The sequence below is a fragment of the Phoenix dactylifera genome, chromosome 2, assembly GCF_009389715.1.
Source record: "Phoenix dactylifera cultivar Barhee BC4 chromosome 2, palm_55x_up_171113_PBpolish2nd_filt_p, whole genome shotgun sequence".
NCBI classification, from domain to species: Eukaryota; Viridiplantae; Streptophyta; class Magnoliopsida; order Arecales; family Arecaceae; genus Phoenix; species Phoenix dactylifera.
The window spans coordinates 20,509,747-20,530,913 of NC_052393.1; the positions used below are offsets into that span (position 1 = coordinate 20,509,747).

At 38.5% G+C, this 21,167-nt stretch overlaps 1 protein-coding gene and 1 pseudogene across 3 annotated transcripts; one reads left to right on the forward strand and one right to left on the reverse strand.

The window, feature by feature from the left end:
- The first annotated feature begins 1,152 nt into the window (after nucleotides 1–1,152).
- Nucleotides 1,153–15,272, forward strand: LOC103696929 (ABC transporter G family member 3). 3 transcript variants are annotated; one of them, XM_039123633.1, is made up of 13 exons: nucleotides 1,153–1,226; nucleotides 2,306–2,978; nucleotides 3,411–3,490; nucleotides 7,482–7,768; nucleotides 7,888–8,059; nucleotides 9,534–9,647; nucleotides 9,774–9,902; nucleotides 10,998–11,189; nucleotides 12,139–12,225; nucleotides 13,845–14,117; nucleotides 14,348–14,455; nucleotides 14,587–14,718; nucleotides 15,043–15,272. In XM_039123633.1, the coding sequence occupies exons 2-13, from the start codon at nucleotides 2,501–2,503 to the stop codon at nucleotides 15,172–15,174; spliced, it is 2,184 nt and encodes a 727-aa protein (XP_038979561.1). In that variant the 5' UTR covers nucleotides 1,153–1,226; nucleotides 2,306–2,500; the 3' UTR covers nucleotides 15,175–15,272. The 3 variants fall into 3 exon arrangements, with proteins under 3 accessions (XP_038979561.1, XP_008776879.2, XP_038979563.1); XM_039123635.1 differs by lacking the exon at nucleotides 1,153–1,226 and adding an exon at nucleotides 1,255–1,520; XM_008778657.3 differs by lacking the exon at nucleotides 15,043–15,272 and having other exon boundaries at nucleotides 14,587–14,973.
- A 2,972-nt stretch (nucleotides 15,273–18,244) lies between these two features.
- Nucleotides 18,245–20,573, reverse strand: LOC103698364 (annotated as a pseudogene).
- Between the last annotated feature and the right edge of the window lie 594 nt (nucleotides 20,574–21,167).

Below are 21,167 nucleotides of genomic sequence, written 5' to 3' on the forward strand. Positions count from 1 at the left end.
CGCAGCGAATAACCGATGTGGGACTAAACACACGCCCGCATGTGAGAACCCATGCGGGCGTGTGTTTAGTCCCACATCGGTTATTCACTGGGTAGATCTTGGGTACTTATACAGGATCAAGGAACTCAAACAATACCTTCCGGCTAGCCATTTTGGGTGAGGTCCTGGGTTGTTACAAATAGTATCAGAGCGGATCCGGCCCATAACCTATGTGGACTAGGGGACACTGCAGCACGGATCCATTGGGGCTGACTACGGGTCAATCGTGGTATTTGTGATTTGATTTGAATATATATGAACCCTTAGTCTGACGAGGACGTCAGGACTTAAACGGGAGGAGTCTGTGAGGACCCGTGCGGGCGTGTGTTTAGTCCCACATCGGTTATTTGCTGGGTAGATCTTGGGTACTTATACAGGATCAAGGAACCCATATAATACCTTTCGGCTAGCCATTTTGGGTGAGGTCCTGGGTTGTTACACGAGTCATGATGAGACATAATGTTGAGTTTCAGATTAGGCATGTTTACATTAGATGGCCTTATATGTGGTGGATGATTTTGGAAGTATCTTATGGATGTGGATCCGGAAAAGGAAATTGGTTATCTTTTGATTTTATAGTGTATTCATAATAGAAGTGTATGGACCATTTGTTGTAGCCAAAAAAAAAAAAAAAAAAAAATTCTTTCCATCGCATGAATCTTAAAACACTCTAATATATTTTTTTATAAAGATTCAAATAGCCATTGGACGATTCGACGGTTGAAATCATTCTTTCCGGCCAAAAATACAACCCGAACCCTGTTTTTGAAGCTTCCGTTCCCCCTCCGTTGCTGCTTGCCTCCCCTCCGCTATTTGACGCAGTAGAAAACAAAACACGCTTCCCGGCTACTAAAGATATAGTAGAGCCGAAAAAGAGAGAACAGGGCCATTCCAAACAGCTAAAGCCAGTCAAAAGCTTTAAAGAACCAACACTATTTAGAAAGACGAAAGGCTCACCTCAAGTCCTCTACAACTGCAATTCTACTGACGGTCTTCAGCTTCTCTTGTCGTTATCAGTGGGCGAGGTTCACTTAAAATGTACGCAAAGGACACAGGAACCTAACCATACGAAGGTCCAACAAAAGTCAATAAAATATTAAAAAAAGAAACCATAAGAAAAGGGTAGGCCTCTCTCTCTCTCTCTCTCATGGAAAAGAAGGCTTCACTCCATTGCCACTGGGATCGAGGTAAGAGGGTCTCTTTCGGCCTAATGGCTTTCTCTTCTTTTCTTCGTTTGTTTCCTGTGCGGTGGCTGTTGGCAGCTTTGTAAAAGAGGGAGCTTTTTTTTTGCCTTTTTTCTCGCAACTCATGAGCAGCTAAATCTTGCCTCGTAGGTAGCTTAGGATCCGTTTCCTTTGTTGTTCTTAAATGGGTTTCAAAAGGATTTGGGTTTCTGAGGAGTATGGAGGGCTATGAGTTTCTTCTTCCTTTGGAGATCTCCGTGTGTTGGTGGTTGTTGAAGGGTTGGTGGTTGTGCGAAAGTAGGTGTGGGTGTTTGATATTGATATTTGGATTCTTGATTTCTGCTAGGGTTTAGGGTTTGTTGTAGGTGACTTCAGATGGTGTTGTTTGAACTCCTGGGAGTGTTATTTAAGTAAACAAGGAGTTTTTTACTGTGAGTAATGTCGCTTAGGACTTGGGTTTTTGTGGGAAATTAAATGGAGTAATGGTTTGGGTGATTTAGGGTTTTAGGATTCGTGTAGAAAAGATGGGTTTTACGATTGAAGACAGTGTTTGGTGCTCTTATTGACACTAATCCTTCTTTTTTCGCCCTTTGAGCGAAAGGCATCCATCTTGTTTGCATTGTTGTTGATATCTGTCGCCACTTTCATATCTGTGTGGGAATGCATGCCCTTGAAAACTAAATGAGGTCCTTTTGATAATCTGAACAGGATGTTACACGGAAATCTTAGTAACATTTGTCTGATGTGGGAATTCTTTCTTTCTTTCTTTCTTTCTTTTTCAGATATTTTTAATAGGTGAGTTTTATTTAAATGAGGTTGTCACTTGTACGAATATATGTGCATGCTTATTTAATCAATTGATTGGTTGATTTAATTATGGTTACAATTTTCAGTTGTTTCGTTTGTGGTGGAATGATGTTTTCTTTAAGATCAAACATGTAATTATTACGAAGCTTTTTACATTTTTAAGAATGGTATATGATTTGGCGTTGATATAGAAACAAAAGTATATATAACTTTAAATTGGCTTGGTCAAATAGCTTCTTTTAATTCTTTTTGTAATATCTATCTAAACAATGCAGGCCAGCTAATTTCCAATTAGAGTTGAGGTATGTCTGTGGGAATGCTACAAGGGAGTTGAGTAGTAGTCTGATGTTGAATTCATGCAATCATGTCCAGAAGAACAGCCTCCATTTTGGAAGATATACTGTTTCTATCAGTGGTAAAACAATAGTTTGTGAGATTTGAGATTTTAGCCTTTAAAGGTTGCTAAAAAAATGGAGGAGATACAGTCATATTCAGATAACTACAGATCATCCTCATCTTCAGCAAGTAGTCCAACAGGCCGAGCAACACAAGGTGCCTTCTTCTACCTGCGGAAACCGGGTACCTTCAGACAACCTATCTCTTTTGAAGACTCGCCCGAGTGGGATGACACAGAGATTGATGCACAGATAGAGGAAGTGGGTGAATCAATCCACGTTGCCACCGCTACGGCCTCCCCATCGTTGTCCAAGATCAACAGTGGGTCATTGCCTTCTCCATCATTGCCCGAGGTTTCTTCATCAGTCACTGCAAGAAAGATAGCTGGGGCATCAATTGTGTGGAAGGACCTGACTGTGACAGTGAAGGACAAGAGGAGGTATTCTGATAAGGTTGTAAAGAGTTCAAATGGCTATGCATTGCCGGGCACCCTTACAGTTATCATGGGCCCTGCACGATCTGGAAAGTCTACATTACTGAGGGCAATTGCAGGTTTGCATCAAAACTGACACTGAAGGTATTCTCGTAGCTTTCACGGGTAATTTGGGTTTCTCAGATAATGTGGTGGGAGAATTTTGTCTCAACTCAGCTAAATATTTTTTGAAATTCAAGATTAAACCTCATAAAAGATGTCATAATTTCAAACAGAATGGAATAAAAAAATGTTAGTTAAGGTGCATATGAAAAAGCAGTTTGTGAATATATTCCAGAAATATCACGAAAATTATAAGAAAGAAGAAGTAGTTCATGATTGTCAAAAGGAATTGGAAAGGAGGTGAAGTGAGGTTGTTTTTAAATTTGTCATTGAAAAGAAACGAGGACTTTCAAGGAGGATGTTGCATTGAGGCTGGTGTTTGAATTGTTTATTGCATACTTTTATGACAACTGACAAAATTATATTTTGTTTGTATTGTGCTTTTCTAGGTAGATTGCATGGTGCAGCTAGAATGTACGGCGAAGTTTTTGTGAATGGGGTGAAATCTCAGATGCCATATGGTTCCTATGTAAGTGCCCTGCTAATTTCATTTATATTCATTCTCTGAGGTCTCAAACTACTATTCAGTTATGAATGTTTTAAATTGTTTCAGCTTAGCATTTTGATATTCTTCCAATATATGAAACTTGTACCAGAAAGATTATGTATAAATCCTTTAACATGGTGAAATGAGATGTGACCAATTTCAAAACAACCTCTTCAACTATAAAGAATGCACTTTATTGTTTAGGGGAATATAATCTGGTTGGCGTGATTGCTGTTACTAATTATGGTAAAAACAATAAATGCTAGCTTTATGTTGGTTGGCATTTATTAATAGAAAAGTCTTTGTTATATTTTATCATACAAGATATGTATGGCATTTTTTTAATATGTGATAAGAAAAAGAAATTTATTAAGTTTCCCTCAGGCAAATACATCCTGACAAGTCCATCTTAACAAAATTTTGGTGCCATGTTGCAGAATTATTTGTAAATAAAAAGGAAAACACATTTCTAACTACTAGCCCAACAAGATAACCTGCACGTTGATTATAATATTGTGAAAGGCTTATTGCCTCCATGATTGCCACTCCACCATGATGGCAACCAATAGTGGTACCTGCTCCAGATAAGAGTTTAACCAACTTATCAAAATGGAGTTCTAGGGGAGGAGGTTTTGAAATGCGTAAGATGGATTGAGTAGGAGTCCCTCAATGGAGAGGGGAAACTCAATGACCCTTAGAAATGCTAAACACCATTTTCCATTCATGGTATATCCTCTTCCAGATCAGAATTAGAAGTGGTATCATCTCTAGATGGCCCAACCTTTGTTGATCCAGCCCGCAGGAGCATTTTTTTTGCCCAATTGCGCTTTACCAAAGCCATAGCCTCCTTAACAAGATTGACTGTGGCTCATGACTGAGCTTGGAATTTGGAGGTTGCTTAGACTCATCCAAAGAAACATATGCTGAAGTCAAAGGCAAATTCTCCTCCATAGGCAGCATGGCTTGGTAATGTGGATACTGGCTGGAGGCTTTTTTAATTCCAGATCTAGATGACTTAGCATCAACCCCGTTATAAATGGAAATTGGGAGATGTTTCTGTGGTCAAAGTGGGATGACTTGTTACTGGCTTGTTTGACTCATCAACCTAAGTAGTAGGATTCCCCACAGAAGGCCCTAGAGCATTCAAATTTTTATATTTCTTAATGCCATTAAGTATCTGCTGTCACCTCACAATTGTCTGGCTTCTAACTAAAATCACTACAATGGAGGCGTTTGAACCTTATGATATATAATAGTTTGTCAATTTTTATACTCAATGCACAAAAATATAGGTTAAATAAATAATCATCAATTTTTTCATGTTAAGCATTTCATACCTTGAGATTTCAGATCTCTATGTAGATTGAATTGCCCTCCTAAAGCCATTGTTCTGGTTGCTGGCAAGACATACAGTTTCAGCTCTCCTGTACTGGTTATATCTTTATCGTACTGGCAGCAATTGGCGGTGATGCCAGTTCGCTTCATAGCAGAAAACAATATGTTTCAGGTCGTGTTCTTATCTTCTGTCATAAGGGTCATGGCTATCCCCTACTGAACATTGTACCAGATATACCTTATCTTTTGAGCAACTTATTTTTATTTTCCTGGTTAATGAAAGTTGTCCCTTCTATGCTTAAACAAAAAAAAAATTGTGACTATGATTTCCTCTGCTTGGCTATGTGGGGGCTATTTCTCCATTAGCCTTTCTATTTCGTTGAACCAATCCCTTTTCTAATGTCTAGTTTCCAATTGCTCTTAACCAAATTGTCAAAAGGAGGCTCTCCTAGGAGCTTGTTTTGATATTATAGAAGCATAGGACTCACATTGAATTGTGAAGTTAAGACTTCGGTTGGGTGGCCAAAATTTTAGAGTTCTACAATTCTCTTTTATGAGGCTCCTATCTACTTTACTTTTTCCTTTCTCAATTTGCGTTTATGTAGTCACAGAGGATAGGATACTCCTTATGACCTTCCTTTCACTCGTTATTGGATCAATCTATTGGCTCAATCTCCAAAATTGTTAGTGCCTCCTGAAAATCCCATGAGATGTTGAAAGTTTAGATAGGACTCGTGTCCTGGATGTTGAGGAGTAAAGAGATTATTGAAATTGAAGCTAAGGGCTTTGGACTTCTAGTCGAGACAGTGCATTAATTGCTAATATTTTTCCTTGTCTTTTTTGTTTTGGAATGCAACTTTGCCCTTGAGATTTGGATTGTCATTCAGGGGTTATTGCAAAATGTGATGAATTAGTTGGCACTGCAGACTTTTGGTACAAACATTGTGACAATGGCAGTGTATCCTTGTGATACTGTGAAACCTGCAAGCATGCACTTGTTCAATTGTGATGGCATATAGACTAAGTCCACATCGTAATATTGATGTGAAACAAAAATGAAAAAGAAAATAATAATAACATGGACCAGATTTTCATTGAATTGTCATCATGGGAAATATGTAAAATTGTGACCACTGCAAAGTTTGATGCAAATAACATGAAAATGGTATTGTACCCATGTGATATTGTAACACCTGGAAGTGAGTTCAATTATGATACCTAATTTTTTATGGTAGAATTTTGCTTGCAGCAATATTCTGGACCTAGGTCCCTATTTAATTTTAGTGTGAGAAGAAAATAAATAAATAAAGAAAAAAGAACAGGAACTAGACAAATATGCAAGATAAAAGAAATATCAGTTAGATCATAAAAGCAGAAAATAGTCCAATATTAGGGCAGTAAGCCCCAAAAGCAACCCTACTCACTTTTCCTGCATCAAATTTGGTGTTGGATTTGATTCTTCAAGGGCTTAGAAAGAAATGAATCTCTTTGCTCACGTGGAATATGTCCAGTGATTGCAGGAGGTATCTCATTTTTGAGAATGGTTAGTGGGATGTATGTTTAATATACCACATATTGGAGTCTTTTACAAGTTTCAGAGTCAATCTTTCATGTCGGAGATTTCCTTTTTAGCACTATTTTTATAATGGATTTCCCTTGTTTGAGTGGAAGTGTCAGTCCAGTTATGGTCATTGGCTCATTTCGTATCTTTTGGAGTCTAAAGAAGGCGAATATGAAGCTCGATGGCAAATGGATAAGGAACCTGTCAGGCTAAAATTTTATTATGCATGATAGATAAGGAGTCGGTAACTCGTAATGGCTTTCTTTTCTTCAGAGGCTTGCACAATTGTTAATTATGACGTGCTGAATCGACTGGTTGAGAGCTCAAGTATTTCGGAAGGAAAGTAAGAACAGAACTGAGATATTTTACTGTGTAGTGTTTTCTGAATGATTTGGAAAGATATGAACTGAAAGTATTTAACGTTCAGGGAGTTTCAAACTCAAGATGCACGACACAATGTTATTTCTCTTGAAGCTTTTGCGATGGACCTTCATAGAACAATTGAGTTTTTCTTTTTTCCTTTTCTTTTAATAATTTTTATTTCTGTCATTTCGTATTCTGATAGGTCTTCAGGGTGCTCAGAAGCTATTTGTTTTCCTTTGCCTTTTTATTTAGAGGTTATGTTGCCTTTAATCTGCTTAGAAATGGTTCAGATTTGATTTCTTCAATTTCTGGCCCTTCTTGTAGTCCTCTTTGTCATAGTATATCCAATACTCCTGTCAGAAAGTGAAATGTTCTCTATAGCCTCATATATCATATGAACCTTTTGCGCTCCAAAATTTTACATGTAATTATCAAGTTCGGAACTTTTACAAGGAACCATCAGGTCTTGATTCTACAATTAGCTTTGTACCAGTTGCTTGTTGCAACTTTTATTAGTACCATGTTTTTTTGTAGTTGCTTTATGGTACTTCTAATATGTTTCTCCATGCATTTTGGCAAGTTGTTGATGAAGTAGTTCATATCATATCTGTTTAATTTTTGTTATTCAGTCAATCAATGTTGCATAGGACAGTGTCGCCATTGCTTATGGTACATATATTCTACTAGTTGCAGTACTCAATCAGACATTTGCAGGGATATGTTGACAGGGAAGATGTGTTGATTAAATCACTTACTGTTCGAGAGATGCTATACTACTCAGCACTTCTACAGCTTCCCGGTTTCTTCTCTCAAAAGAAGTGTGTGGTGGAGGAAGCGATTGCTGCTATGTCTTTAGGGGACTATGCCGACAAACTCATTGGTGGGCACTGTTATATGAAGAGTCTTCCTAGTGGTGAGAGAAAGCGTGTCAGCATTGCAAGAGAGCTTGTAATGAGGCCACATGTTTTATTTATAGACGAACCTCTTTACCATCTTGACAGGTTTTCTTGAGTTCTCCTCTAATGCTAATCAATTGCTCTGGCACATCTCCTTTAGTTGTTGCAGCTCTATATCTATTGGGTAGAGCTTCACTGATTTTTCTGGTTAACTTTATTTTCAGTGTATCTGCACTTCTATTGATGGTTACATTGAAGAAACTTGCAAGCACAGGATGCACTCTCATATTTACTATGTATCAGAGCAGCACAGAAGTTTTTGGCCTCTTTGACAGAATTTGTTTACTTTCAAATGGGAATACATTGTTTTTTGGAGAAACTCTGGCTTGTTTGCAGGTAAATTTTTATCCAATTTAATGCATTTATCTGATTAAATTTTGAGAAGCTGCATGAACAAGGTCTCTTGTTCTAATCAACACTATTTACTATTATTTTTTGCCATGCTATATATTTTGGTAGTCTGATGTAGGAATTCCTCTTAGTTGCCTCATTCCTCACATCGTGATACTACTTTATGAATATATCATTTCCCTTGGATTCCCGAAGAATTTCTCTAACTAGTTGATGTAATTTTCCATCTGGTCCCATATTCTATTCAGTAGAGTATAAGCTCCATTCTATGAAGCACAGGCATGCAGGATATGGATGCAACACAATCGAAGTACTTAGATTCGATAAATCTTGAAAAAGGAGGATATGATACGGCAAGGAGACAACAGAGTCCATAGTTTATACATATAGGATTTTTATAAAAAATACAAAACATGATGGTTTATCAACATAACATAGTCCATAATCTGCACAATAGTATTTACATCCACAAATAATATTTGGTCATCATTCAAATCGATAGACCATAATCCCTATTCCATACAATAATATCAACACGACAAACTCCAAAATGAACCATTCATCATTAAAAGGTCAATGTTCATCAAAAATTTTTTAAAAAAGGGTGAAAAACACAGCCCTTGCCTTTATCCCTAGAGATACCAGGGAAGTACCTCAAATATATTTTCAAATTATCCAAAATTTTTCTAATTTTTGGAAAATAGGATACTTAAAAATATGTATCTGGCACATATCCTAGAGGTATCCAATAAGTATCAGTATTCAGCATATACCTGACACCAACAGGGCATATTTGAAATATTTGTACTTCATGGGTCCTTCAATAATTTATCCATAAAAGATCTAACATTTTCACCTTTTAATTCCACCATCTTAATAGTGGGAAACATTAGTTTCATTTCTTCTTACACTTAGCTTTGATATCTACAACTGCAAGTCATTGTTATGTGGTCAACCTTTCCCCATATTTGCATGTCCATCTGCCCCTTCTTCATAAGGAAAAAATAAATTACTGTACAATTAGAGTGCATATCTAAACAGCCTTAACTCAGCTGATTGGAATCCTCTTCACTTGGAAGAGGTCCAAGGTTTGAACCTTGGAACCGTGGTGGCATCCCATCCCAAGCGTATTTTTTAAGAACCAATTAGAATGTTATAGTCTAAATTCTGTATGCATATTACAAGTTGATCTCTAATTTGCGACTCATACATAAAATTTCTCATTTCATGAACCTCTAGGTGTGTGACATAAGACCATCTCAGCTCATAGGTATAATTGTTATAAATTTCATAACAACAAATTCTCACCATATTTTAGAATTGATTTCTATTACTGCACGGCTATGTAACCTGAATGCTAATTAAGCCAGCATGGGTTGTTAAAGACTTATACTTTCTGATTGCAATTGTGGAGAGCTCTTATTTGGCCCTCCGGAGGTTAACGTTTCTCATTTTGCAGCACTTCTCCAATGCTGGTTTTCCCTGCCCAATCATGCAAAGCCCTTCAGATCACTTTTTACGTGCAATCAATACTGATTTTGATAGGATTATAGCAATGTGCAAAAATTTGCAGGTACCTACATTTGAGTTCTATTTAGCAGGAATTGGTAGATTGTTTTTCTGTATTATCTTGGTAAATGTTTTTATGCACTGTGAAAGTTTATGGTAGATGTAACAGGATATGTAACACTTTTAACAGGATGATCATGGGGACTTTTCAGCTGTGAGCATGGATACAGCTGTTGCAATTCGAACACTTGAAGCTACATATAAATCATCAGCTGATTCTGCTGGTGTTGAATCTATGATTGCCAAACTTACTGAAAAGGTGTACTCTTTAGTCTTCTTGAGACAATGATTTTTATAGTTTTCTTTGCTTAACTTTCATGGAAAAAGTTGGATTGCATCTATATGGGTTTGGCTTTATGGCTTAAGGTATGATTCCCTGAAATTATTGCCTTGATTGCTAAAACTTTAGATATGACCTGGAAACCTGGCTTTTAGCTTCATTTTTGTTGAGGATTTCACAATGCTGAAGCAAAAGATGAATGAATCAAGCAAAAGATGAATGAATCAAATTAACATGTCCAACTTTCAGGAGAAACATAAGCTTGCATAATCTATGTTTATGAATTTATTTATATCCATATTTGCTGGATATTTAGATCTCTTTTATCAACATAAGTTCGGATGGAGCTGTTCTCATTTTTAGCCAGAAACAGAGTCAGGCTGACATAGTTAAAGCGCATTTTCATTCTTCATATAATTGATGCAATTATAGCTTTCTGAATGTTTTACACACAAATATTATAGTTCTGTTTTGACCTTCCTTTTGGTAACCTAGATTAATTTTATTAAGAAAATGCAAAATGTGAGCACAATATGTGCTATCAAGAAAAGGGAAATACTGTTAACTAGTTTCTAAGAGCTTCAAGTTAGCCTCATAACTACTTCATCTACTTTTTCATGCAGATGTAATTCCCTAGTTATTTTACTTACTAACAGATCTCCTAAAGACAAATGGTCATAAAATAGTACTATTAATGATTTTTACTAACTGATTTGCCACTTGATGTAGACATAGATGTTCATTAACACACATGCAAAATGTCAACACATTGATGATGGTGAACCAATTACATTTAGATTTTTCTAGTTCCTTCTGATTACTATAACATGGATAACATTTATTCAAAAAATGAACATTTTTTGTAATTTAAGTGCTTGGCATATTTGCTATATGTGTAATGCATGTAATTCGAGACCTTCATAATTGTCGAATATGGTTTGTTAACTTGTTGAAATTTCTGCAACTTGACATGTGAAAGAAAACCTACATCTGCTATGACTACTTGCACAAGTATTTTTGCCAAAATTGTTCTTAGACTTTGTTAATAAATTAAGCACAACTTGAATTCTGCAGGAAGGTCCTCATCTTAAAAGTAAAGGCAGGGCTAGTGATGCAACAAGAACTGCAGTACTAACATGGAGGTCACTGTTGATTATGTCCAGGGAATGGAAGTACTTTTGGATTCGGCTTCTTCTATATATGCTTGTCATGCTCTCTGTTGGTACCATATTTTCCAACATCGGTCATTCTTTATCATCTGTAATGGTGAGCTTATGAAAGCATTTTTCAATCCCTCTTGGAGCCAGGCATAAAATTTTTGAAACACATGCTGGTAGATTCAATGTTAGTATTAAGCTTGATATATGCTATTTTGTAGCTTAAAGTTTTGGATTCAGATGGTTGGTTAAGATGATTTCAGACTAGGGTTTTGGAGGTCATGTTTCAAGAACTCAAGTCAGTTGTTTATATGATTAAGCTGGTTGTCGGTCTTGTGGCTCAATTCTCTTATCCTTGTTCGGGTGTGGTCCAAGCCAGCTTGAGGGTTTGGTTGGTTTTGGTGGGGGCGAATGGGGGGAGGTGAAGGGATTGTTAAGCCTAATAGCTTGAGTTTTTGGTGTCAAGTGGTTAGTTCACAGTGAGATCCTTTTTGGTGATTCACATTATTAACTATCAAACTATCTAAGAAATCTTTTCTCATCTTGAAGTTCTCATTTTTGTATCTGACCTTATTTATGTTGATTGGGATGACTCTTGTCTGCACTAATGGTAAGCCAACTTCAGATGACTAAATATTCATTATGGGTGTAGACAAAGGGTCAATTCACATTATGACATAGGAATATATCTTCTAAATCATGTTTCTATTGGTCACATCTTAACTTTAGAAATGTTTGATATTTCTTCTGACTTTTAATTCCTGAACAGGCTATTTCTAGGTACATGGCCAACAGCCTTCTACTCTTTAACTTTCCTTAAAGACACACTAATCTGGTGCCTTCAATATTGTTTTTTTTTAGATTTAGCTCCTATGCATCTGCTTTTAACATCGATGGATTAGTGACAGCAAAAATAAGAGGCTAGGGTCATGGAGGAATTTGAGTAAAATCTTTGGTGGAAGTTGTTCCCCTTTCTGCATGTTAATCACACTGAGACACCACACAATGCTGGAAGTACAGACATGGCCTGTTTCTTACTCTACCTTATTTAATTGCAGGAAAGAGTTGCAGCAATTTTTGTCTTTGTGTCATTTATCTTATTGCTAAGTGTTGCTGGATTGCCTGCTCATATAAATGAAATCAAGGTAAGCATGATATTTCTTTTGCCTTGCAGTTTACTAGTGATAATATAGATAAACTAGCTTTAACAACTCATACAACCATATGATTGTAATGATAATCATAGGATTTATCCGAAGTATTTGATGTCAAGTATATGTTCTCATGTTTGCTAATCATTCCTGTCATGGGCTATTTATGCTGTCAATGCAAGCTCTCCCAGATCTTTTTTTACAACATACTCGAATGTTATCAAAAAATTCTTTAGTTCTGTCTTCATTGCCATTAAAGATGCTTCTCTTCATTGTTCATGTCATCTTTTATAACATGCTATTAAGCCGTTTCTCCATTTCTAATTTTAACCCCATACCCCTATAATAATGGTAGAGTAAGGGCTGGCCCCAAAGCGGAATTGACCGGTGGTGGTTGGTCGAAGCTCCAGTGGGTAGCCACTCCCTTCTCAGGGAACCGTACGTGAGACTTCCGCATCATACGGCTCCGTCCCGAGCTTCCGTCGTCGGCCCTTGTCATTAAGATCACTTTCCTATATGAATTTCGCACATGACTCCTCATCATGTGTATTCCGAACCACTTTTCGAAAGTTTTTTCGTTTTCTCCGGTTCCCGTAATTCGCGAAACTCGTGATGAAGAGGGAAAGTCTTCGAAATCTGGCATCTCGCATCGATTTGTGTGATTTTTTTTTTCTTTTCTTCTTTCTCCTCTTCTTGGGACTTGCTTTAAGACTGTGTTCGTAATGAAAGCTATGATTAAGATTTTCTATTGATTATAGTTGATTGAAGTCGTGAGATGCTCAACTTTCCTGTAAAGGGCTTCTGAAGAGACATATTGAAGGGAATATGACTGGGATTTGAGTGTTGTTAATGGTGAATAGAAGGATTGACTCTCTTTAATTTATTTATTTATTGGAAAATAAGGAGCCACTTAGACTCGTATACGTCAGTCACTGTCTACAACAGATGCTGAAACTAGCTTAATGTAGCTAATTGAAGCAGGACCATAAACCATTCTTTCATTCATTACATGAAATCAGATATGCATTTAAAGAAGAGGTGTTGAGACTATGAGATTGATTGGATGGAATACTGAATGTAAGATATCCTGTTATCTGCTAACATTGTGGCAAATAAGGCAATGTAAGATATGATAATGACTCCTAGCACACTAAAACTTGTTTCTAATCCTGCAATAGATGTAAGCCATATATTCTCAATTTTTGCATCTGCTTACATCAAGACCCAATAGAATATATGCCTCAAGTCAGCATCAATTTTATTTACAACTTGTAAGAAACAAATAGATTGTTGAGCAGGTCAAGAAGTACTGAATTGTGATCTGTATCACAATCACAATCATCTAGCCTTTTTCCCAACCATTTGTTGTCGGCTTTATGAATCCTCATTAACCAAGTGATCCTGTATAGGACCACCTCTGATGTTATATCTTTGCGATCTGTATGGTAAGTACAATTAATTGGATGTCTCCATGTACTACTAGCTTCCCATGGTGTGCAACAAAAATTCATATTACCTGCAATATGGCTCCATCCTGTAATGCATTTCTTATTGAAATATTTGTCTAGTTTGTATTGTCCTCATGAAAGAAATTACTTTTTGAACTTTTGCAGATATACTTGCATGAGGAATCTAATCAGCACTCTGGTGCAGTAGTTTTCCTACTTGGGCACCTCTTTGCCAGCATCCCCTTCCTGTTCCTCATTTCTATATCTTCGACCCTGGTCTTCTATTTCCTTGTTGGGATGAGGGGTGAATTCAGCTTGTTGATGTATTTTGTTCTGAATATTTTCATGTGCCTGTTAGCAAATGAAGCACTTATGATGATTGTTGCTTACACTTGGCTTGAAACTTTCGAGTGCACTTTGACTGTAGTTTTTGTACATGTAAGTTCTACTTTGTGCAGTATTTATGACGGGTCTGGTACCATTTATTTGTTTATTCAAAATGTTTTGTTTATTCAAAATGTTTAGTCTATGATGTTTTTATAATGTTAAATTGTGAAGTGGCTGAACACAATTTGAACAGTATGATACATTACTTAAAAATGCATCATAATGGACTACTACATAAGCATACAGGTATGACTAAATCTGTCATGGTGTTCATCTCCCAGGTAATAATGATGCTAGTGGGAGGTTATTTTAGGATCCGAGATGCTCTTCCAGGACCAGTTTGGATGTATCCATTATCCTACATTGCATTCCACACATACGCTATCCAGGCAGGCAGTCTTCTCTGGCTTTGTCTACCATATAACTCATCTTGCCTTCTATACAATTGGTTATATATATATATATATATATATATATATATATTATATATATAAATGAGGATCTTGAATTGGTGTTGCAGGGGCTCCTCGAAAATGAGTATATTGGGACTTCATTTGCAGTTGGTCAGGTGAGGGCCATTTCTGGCGTACAGGCTGTTCGCGGTTCCTACAACATTTCATCTTCCAGAAATGCAAAGTGGACAAATTTACTGGTGCTGTTTCTAATGGCAGTTGGATACCGTATTCTCTTGTTTTCTTTGCTTCACTTTAGTGTAAGAAAAAACATTGCCTCCTTTAAATTCTGCTGGCCTAGAATGTTTACAGGTAAGGCAAGGTGAATTTTAATTATGCGTAGCATTTCGGTGTTCATTAGCTTTGGAAAAAGGTTCTTTTGTAGATGTAAAATTTTGAGCTGGAAATATGGAAATAATTTTATAGTTACAGAAATCAAATTTTATTGTTTCTCATGGCTTGCACTCTGGAAAAAGGGGCAAAAGAAAGGGGGAAGATATAATGTAGCCTTTCCAAATTTACTGGTGCTGTTTCTAATGGCAGTTGGATACCGTATTCTCTTGTTTGCTTTGCTTCACTTTAGTGTAAGAAAAACATTGCCTCCTTTAAATTCTGCTGGCCTAGAATGTTTACAGGTAAGGCAAGGTGAATCTTAATTATGCGTAGCATTTCGGTGTTCATTAGCTTTGGAAAATGGTTCTTTTGTAGATGTAAAATTTTGAGCTGGAAATATGGAAATAATTTTGTAGTTACAGAAATCAAATTTTATTGTTTCTCATGGCTTGCACTCTGGAAAGTGGGGCAAAAGAAAGGGGGAAGATATAACGTAGCCTTTCTGAATGGATGTTAAAACTTTTGCAAACTATTTGGCTTCAAACTTCTTCCAGTAGCTTTCCTTCATGAGATGAAAATGGTTGTTCTTAGAAAGGGACTGATTTCGGTTCAGTTTAAAAACCATCATTGGCATGGTAAAGCTTCTCTATTACTAGCAGCCATTTTGGTAGAGGTAGCCCACTGGAATTGGTTGGTTGTGGTTTTTCAATGCTCATTCGTCCGTGCACGTGCACGTGCAGGTGCAGGCTGAGGCTGGTAGGAAGGAGTTCAGAGTGTTTTGAGATATGAGCAATAGATAATTTTTAACTATGAGCTATGTACTAAGGATGCTTTGAAATTTGTATAGAAGAATGAATGAAAAAGTTTGGAATGCTTTGAGATATGTATAATGAGTGATTCTTAATTATGAGCAATGCTTTAAGGTCTGTGCAGATGGATGAATAAAAAGTTTGAGTGCTTGGATTTGTGCTGCTGGTAATTTTTAACTATGGATCACATAGGATTTTTTGAGATATGCACGGGCAGACAAATGAAGGGGTTTGGAGTTTTGAGATTTGTCGGCGGCAAATTATTTAACTTTGGGCCATGTACCAAAGATACTTTGAAATATGTGCTTTGAGATTTGTTTTACACAAAAGATACTTTGAGGCTCCAACCTATTTAATACTCATTAAGGATATTTTTATCTTATAACTACTTCATGCTATAATGTAATGGTCATGTGAAAGGACCACTTTGAAATAATTTAGAAATTTGAAGAGTGGGTTGAAAGTTTTTAAAGTTGAAAAAGTGTCTTCAGAATCCATCCAAATTTAGTAGCTGTCACCATAATTTTTCAAAATAAAATATTTATTTCTTCATCTTTGTCCAGCAGGCAATGGTAAAAATATTTGTATAATTGGCTTCTTTTAAGCATGTGCAAGGAAAAGTGTCAATTAATGAGGGGACTCCAAGATGTTTACCGCTAGATGACGTGAGTACCGCATGCGCATTGTGCTTGATTACAAAATTTAGGGCAGCCATACCAAGTTCTGATCGTGAACAAGCAATCTAACTTTTCTCATTTATTTATTAATTTTAAAAGCATTTATTTACATATATTGTTAAATAACCTATTATAAAAATTGTTTACTATAGATACACATTTTGAATATTTTAATTAGATTAGCAGCTCATGTCCGGAGTGTGTCGGCACGGCACGTAGAGTAGTCTCTTTTTTTTGGTGAAAAAAAGGAGGGGGAGGGGGAGGGGCATAACCTCACCCGCATAGCAGCCTCCACTGAGCCCTCCTTCTGTCAAGAAATGTTCGATGCGGATCGTGAGTTTCCGCATGCCCTTCCCAATTCGTGGAAAATCTCACTAGATCATTTACGTATGTACGTCACCCCAGCGCCACCTTAATACTGATGGAAAGAAAGCATATCTATATAAAACCATCTAGGTGTGGGGCATGCGGTCCTTCGATTTAATCGACATCTGCGTGTTTTGAACTTAGACAACTCGGATAGAGTCCAAGCTCTTTTACCACCAGGCTACCACCTAGGTGAATCCTATTAAGAGGCTACGTGTGGGTAGTCTCTTTACACGTACATGAAAACTTCAATTATGTTCGGGTGAATCCTATTAAGAAAACTGCTGCTTGGGGACAGGGCCTTTTCTGTCGGTGCAGACCCAAGTCCTTAAGGTCTTGCAGTGGTCCAATCACTTGAGAAAGACTTGCTAGCTCCATGCCTGGGCTGGGAACCGAAGCCAAGCAGCAAAGCTTTGCAAAGTGAACCCCACAAGGCTACGACCATGGAATGATTGGAATAGTTGTTGTGGGAGGACATTGCTGAGATCTTAAATAAATTGGATTATTGTGGAGTCAAAATGGTCCTTCTTTTGTTGATGCTAAATGAGTTATTAATGTAGGATAGCAAATCACTAGGTTCATATTAATGTTCAAAGTAATAACGGCAATTGCAGTAGTTTGGAAGGCTTCTCTATATGCTCCATATACGTAGTAATAAAGAATTAGATAAGAACTATTATTTACTTGTTCTTCTATTATAACGATAACAATTTTATCTGATATTTTTACTATTTAAATAAGTTAAGTAACCGCTTGAAATTTGAATCTCTACGCTTCTTGGAAGAAGTAATTCTTTAATCACCAGATGACAATTTAAACAAATACTACTTTAATTTATTCTTCTATTGTTGGCCCATTAATTTTTATTATAACGGCAATTAATAGCCCTCAGGAGAACCATTATTTTATTCCCGACTAAACCTAGAAAGGAGCTGAACAATAGTGTAAAGGACAGCATGCAAAAGCAATTATTTTAATTCCAAATAAACCTAACAAAGGGTAAAAGACAATATTTTTATTGGGAGGCAAACCAAGAAATAGGCCAGCTCGCTGGCCATACAGCTTCTTGTCAACTAATCACTAGAGTGCTTCTATATTCATCTATTTTTGATGGAACTCCAACTTACTGCCAATACCTCCTGTAAAATATGAGGTAGCAATTGATTGTTATCTTAAATCTAAGCCATCCAGCCATATTTCGTGGATACCCAAGAAAATATAGGAATAATATATTAATTTTTTATCTCTTGAAATGGATTTATGAGGAAGCCTATATTCTTTCTAGAAAATAGTTTACGTACATCTCTTGATATTTTTTAAGCAATATAGTGGTAATATATTACTTCCGGAGTTTGATATAAGGATCTAAGACCTCATTCAAAAAAACTCCAATCGGGGTAAGTTCCTAACTTAAGCTGAGCTGCAGGCCCTTGTTTTTTTGTCCCTCCTTCATTTGTGTGTGTGAGAGGGAGAGAGAGAGAGTCCATGGGTTGGTAATTAATGCACCCTCAGTTGTCTAAGCACGACAAAAACAACCTTTCTTACAGCTAGCAGGGCTCAAATACTTCTCTTAATAGTACGTCCACTGCTTAATTTCCATTCCTTTTCGCACTTGAAATCCAAAGTTACAGGGATATGAAGCTATTGAACCACAGATCAAAAACAGCATTCTCCATTGCGAGACTACCTTCAATTAATTTATTATCATGGTTTGTGAACTGTGTTTCGTGAGATCCTCAATGAATCGATCAAAAGTTCTTCTGGGACGAACGAACCATCAGGAGTGAGCGGAGTCTCCAGAGTTCTGTCGACCATCTCAACCTCCTTCCTCACCTCATTGCCCACTTCTCCTTCCTACTAAACCCATCCATCCTTCCAATGTCGACCCCGGCCTTCCAATCCCGTACCATACGCTCTCCGATATCGAATCCCGTACCATCCCCCAAGACAGTATACCCCACTGCAAGACCATCGATCTTTACTTCATTGTCCTGTTCTCTGAACTATATCCCATTAGATCCTCCACAAACTGATCAAAGTTTTTCTGCGAAGAACCCTCAGCAGCTACCGCACTCTCTAGTGCTCTCCTCACCTCCTCGATCATCTTCTTGGCCTCATTCCCTTCTTCCCCTCCCATCAAGCTGTCGACTCTCTTGGACACTTCCTTCCTACTAACTTCCTCAATCCTTCCGAGGTCGATCCCGACCTTCCAATCCCTGACCACCAATTTCCGATTGGTGAACTGATCAGTTTGCAGCGGGAAGCACAGCATCGGGACCCCGCACCGGATGCTCTCCAATACCGAATTCCACCCGCAATGCGTCAAGAAGCCTCCGACTGAAGGGTGCGACAGCACTTCCATCTGGCAGCACCACGGAACAAGGATCCCTCTCCCATGGCTCTCCTCTAAGAATCCTTGGGGCAATGGCTCGTGCTCGTCAGAGCTCACGATATCTGGCCTAAGGACCCACATAAAGTTCGCCTTGCTGTGTAAAATCCCATATGCGATCTCCCCCAGGTCTCTCTTGCTGACGTTGGCAAAACTCCCGAAGGAAACGTACAAGACGGAGCCTGCCGGCTTGGAGTCGAGCCACTGGGAGCAATCGGACTCAACCTGCAAGGTCGTTCTGACAGAGATTCCGGGGAATAATCCAGCTTGAATGAGTGGACCAACAGCATAGAATGGCTTCTCCTGCTGCATGGCCGATATGATCTCCGGCTCGAGCTCCTGCACCGAGTTGCACAGCACGAAGTCCGCCCCCTTGGCTTCTTCAAATGCCTTGAAGATTATCTGATGCAGCAGCGAAGTTGTATCCGTCTCTTGGAGGTACGACATGAGGTCGGTCGGCTCGACCGCCGCAACCCCTGGTATGTACGTTATGGTGTCCTTTCGATTCTCTACCATCAGCAAATATAATAATAAGAAATCTAATCGATGAATTTAATGACAAAACAGAGATGGCTGTATCAATGAAGGGAATTTTCGTACCACGAGAAGCGAAATGACCATTTTTGATGAGAAGGTCGATGTGGTAGTAAAGGGCGAAGACGACTGCAGGCTCCGTCCAGAAGGACACGTAGGGGATGCCGAACTTGTTGGCGATGGTGTCGGGCCAAACGAAGAAGGTGTCGGCGATGAGGCAGGTGATAGGGGGCCTGCCGCTCGGGTGAGCTTTCGCATGAGCTCCTCGACATGGGCGGAGAACACATAGAGAAGGGAGTGCAGGAATTGGATGGGGTTCGCGGCGCGGTCGAAGGAGATGGGGAGGCCGTCGCTGATGAGCTCATAGCGGATGTCGAGGCCTGAAGCACGGGCGTCGGCGAAGATATCGTGGTCGATGGAGGAGGCGGAGCGGCGGGCGCGGGAGGACTGGTGGTGGACCGCTTCGGTGTTGACGTAGGTGATGGCGAAGCCCCTGGTGGCGAGCTTGATGGCAAGGCAGGCGGCGGGGTTGATGTGGCCCTGGAGAGGGAGGGGGATGAGGACTGCGTGGGGCTTCGGTGGGAGCTCTGCCATTGTTGTGGAACCTGTTTGTGCAAGAAAAAGGGGGCGAAACAGTTCCTAGCTATTAAATCAAGGGTAGGTGCTTGAACTTGGTAGCGCCAAGGACGATGGCCGGTGTGGTGCCTGATTTGTTATGAGAAACACGAAGTCAGATTTGTGACATTTTGGGATCGACGAATCTCCAATTAGTCTGTGCTTCGGCGCTGAGCTCAGAGTCATATAGGAGGAAATTTTTTATGCGAGAAGAGTGTTGAGTGCGGACCATCTAATTCTATTAAATTCGGAATCGTACCATACAGCAGATGAATTGCACTGATACAAGACATCTGCAGTATTTTGGAAGAGTGCGGTTATCTGTATCTTTCTTGAGGTTAACAGTGCGGTGAATTAGATGGTATCTTTGAGTGACTGGATAGCATCTTTTACAACTCCTCACTTTCCAAGTTTTGCTTGGGACGCGCAAGCTTTGATGCTGCTACTTTTTATTTTTCTCCAACTTAATGGGCTGTACTCACGCTTGATGTGTGAGCCCCAGTATGCCTTAAATAATAATAATAATAATAATAATAAAATAAACAAGGCTAGGTCGCTTGCTGTGACTTACATACACGTTTCACGAATTCAGGGACCCAGGATCCCTGGTGGACGGTGAGATGGTGCTGGATAACCAACGTGGGAGATGGACACGTAACACTTTTTTATTGGACGGCTGTCTATCTCTTATCATGTTGGAGCACGGCACGGCATTTTTGCGCATTAAAACAGGGCCACTTTACCAGAAAACAACAACAAAAAAAGAATCTAGAGAAAAGAAATAATAATAATGATATAGCCCATTAAAACAATGGGAGGGTCGCTGCCGTTAGCTGGTCAGAGATGTTGGCCAGCTGTCAACATGAAGATGTGATGGTGAGTCATAGTCCTTCACCCGCTGGATTAATGAAATTGTGTCCCTAGGG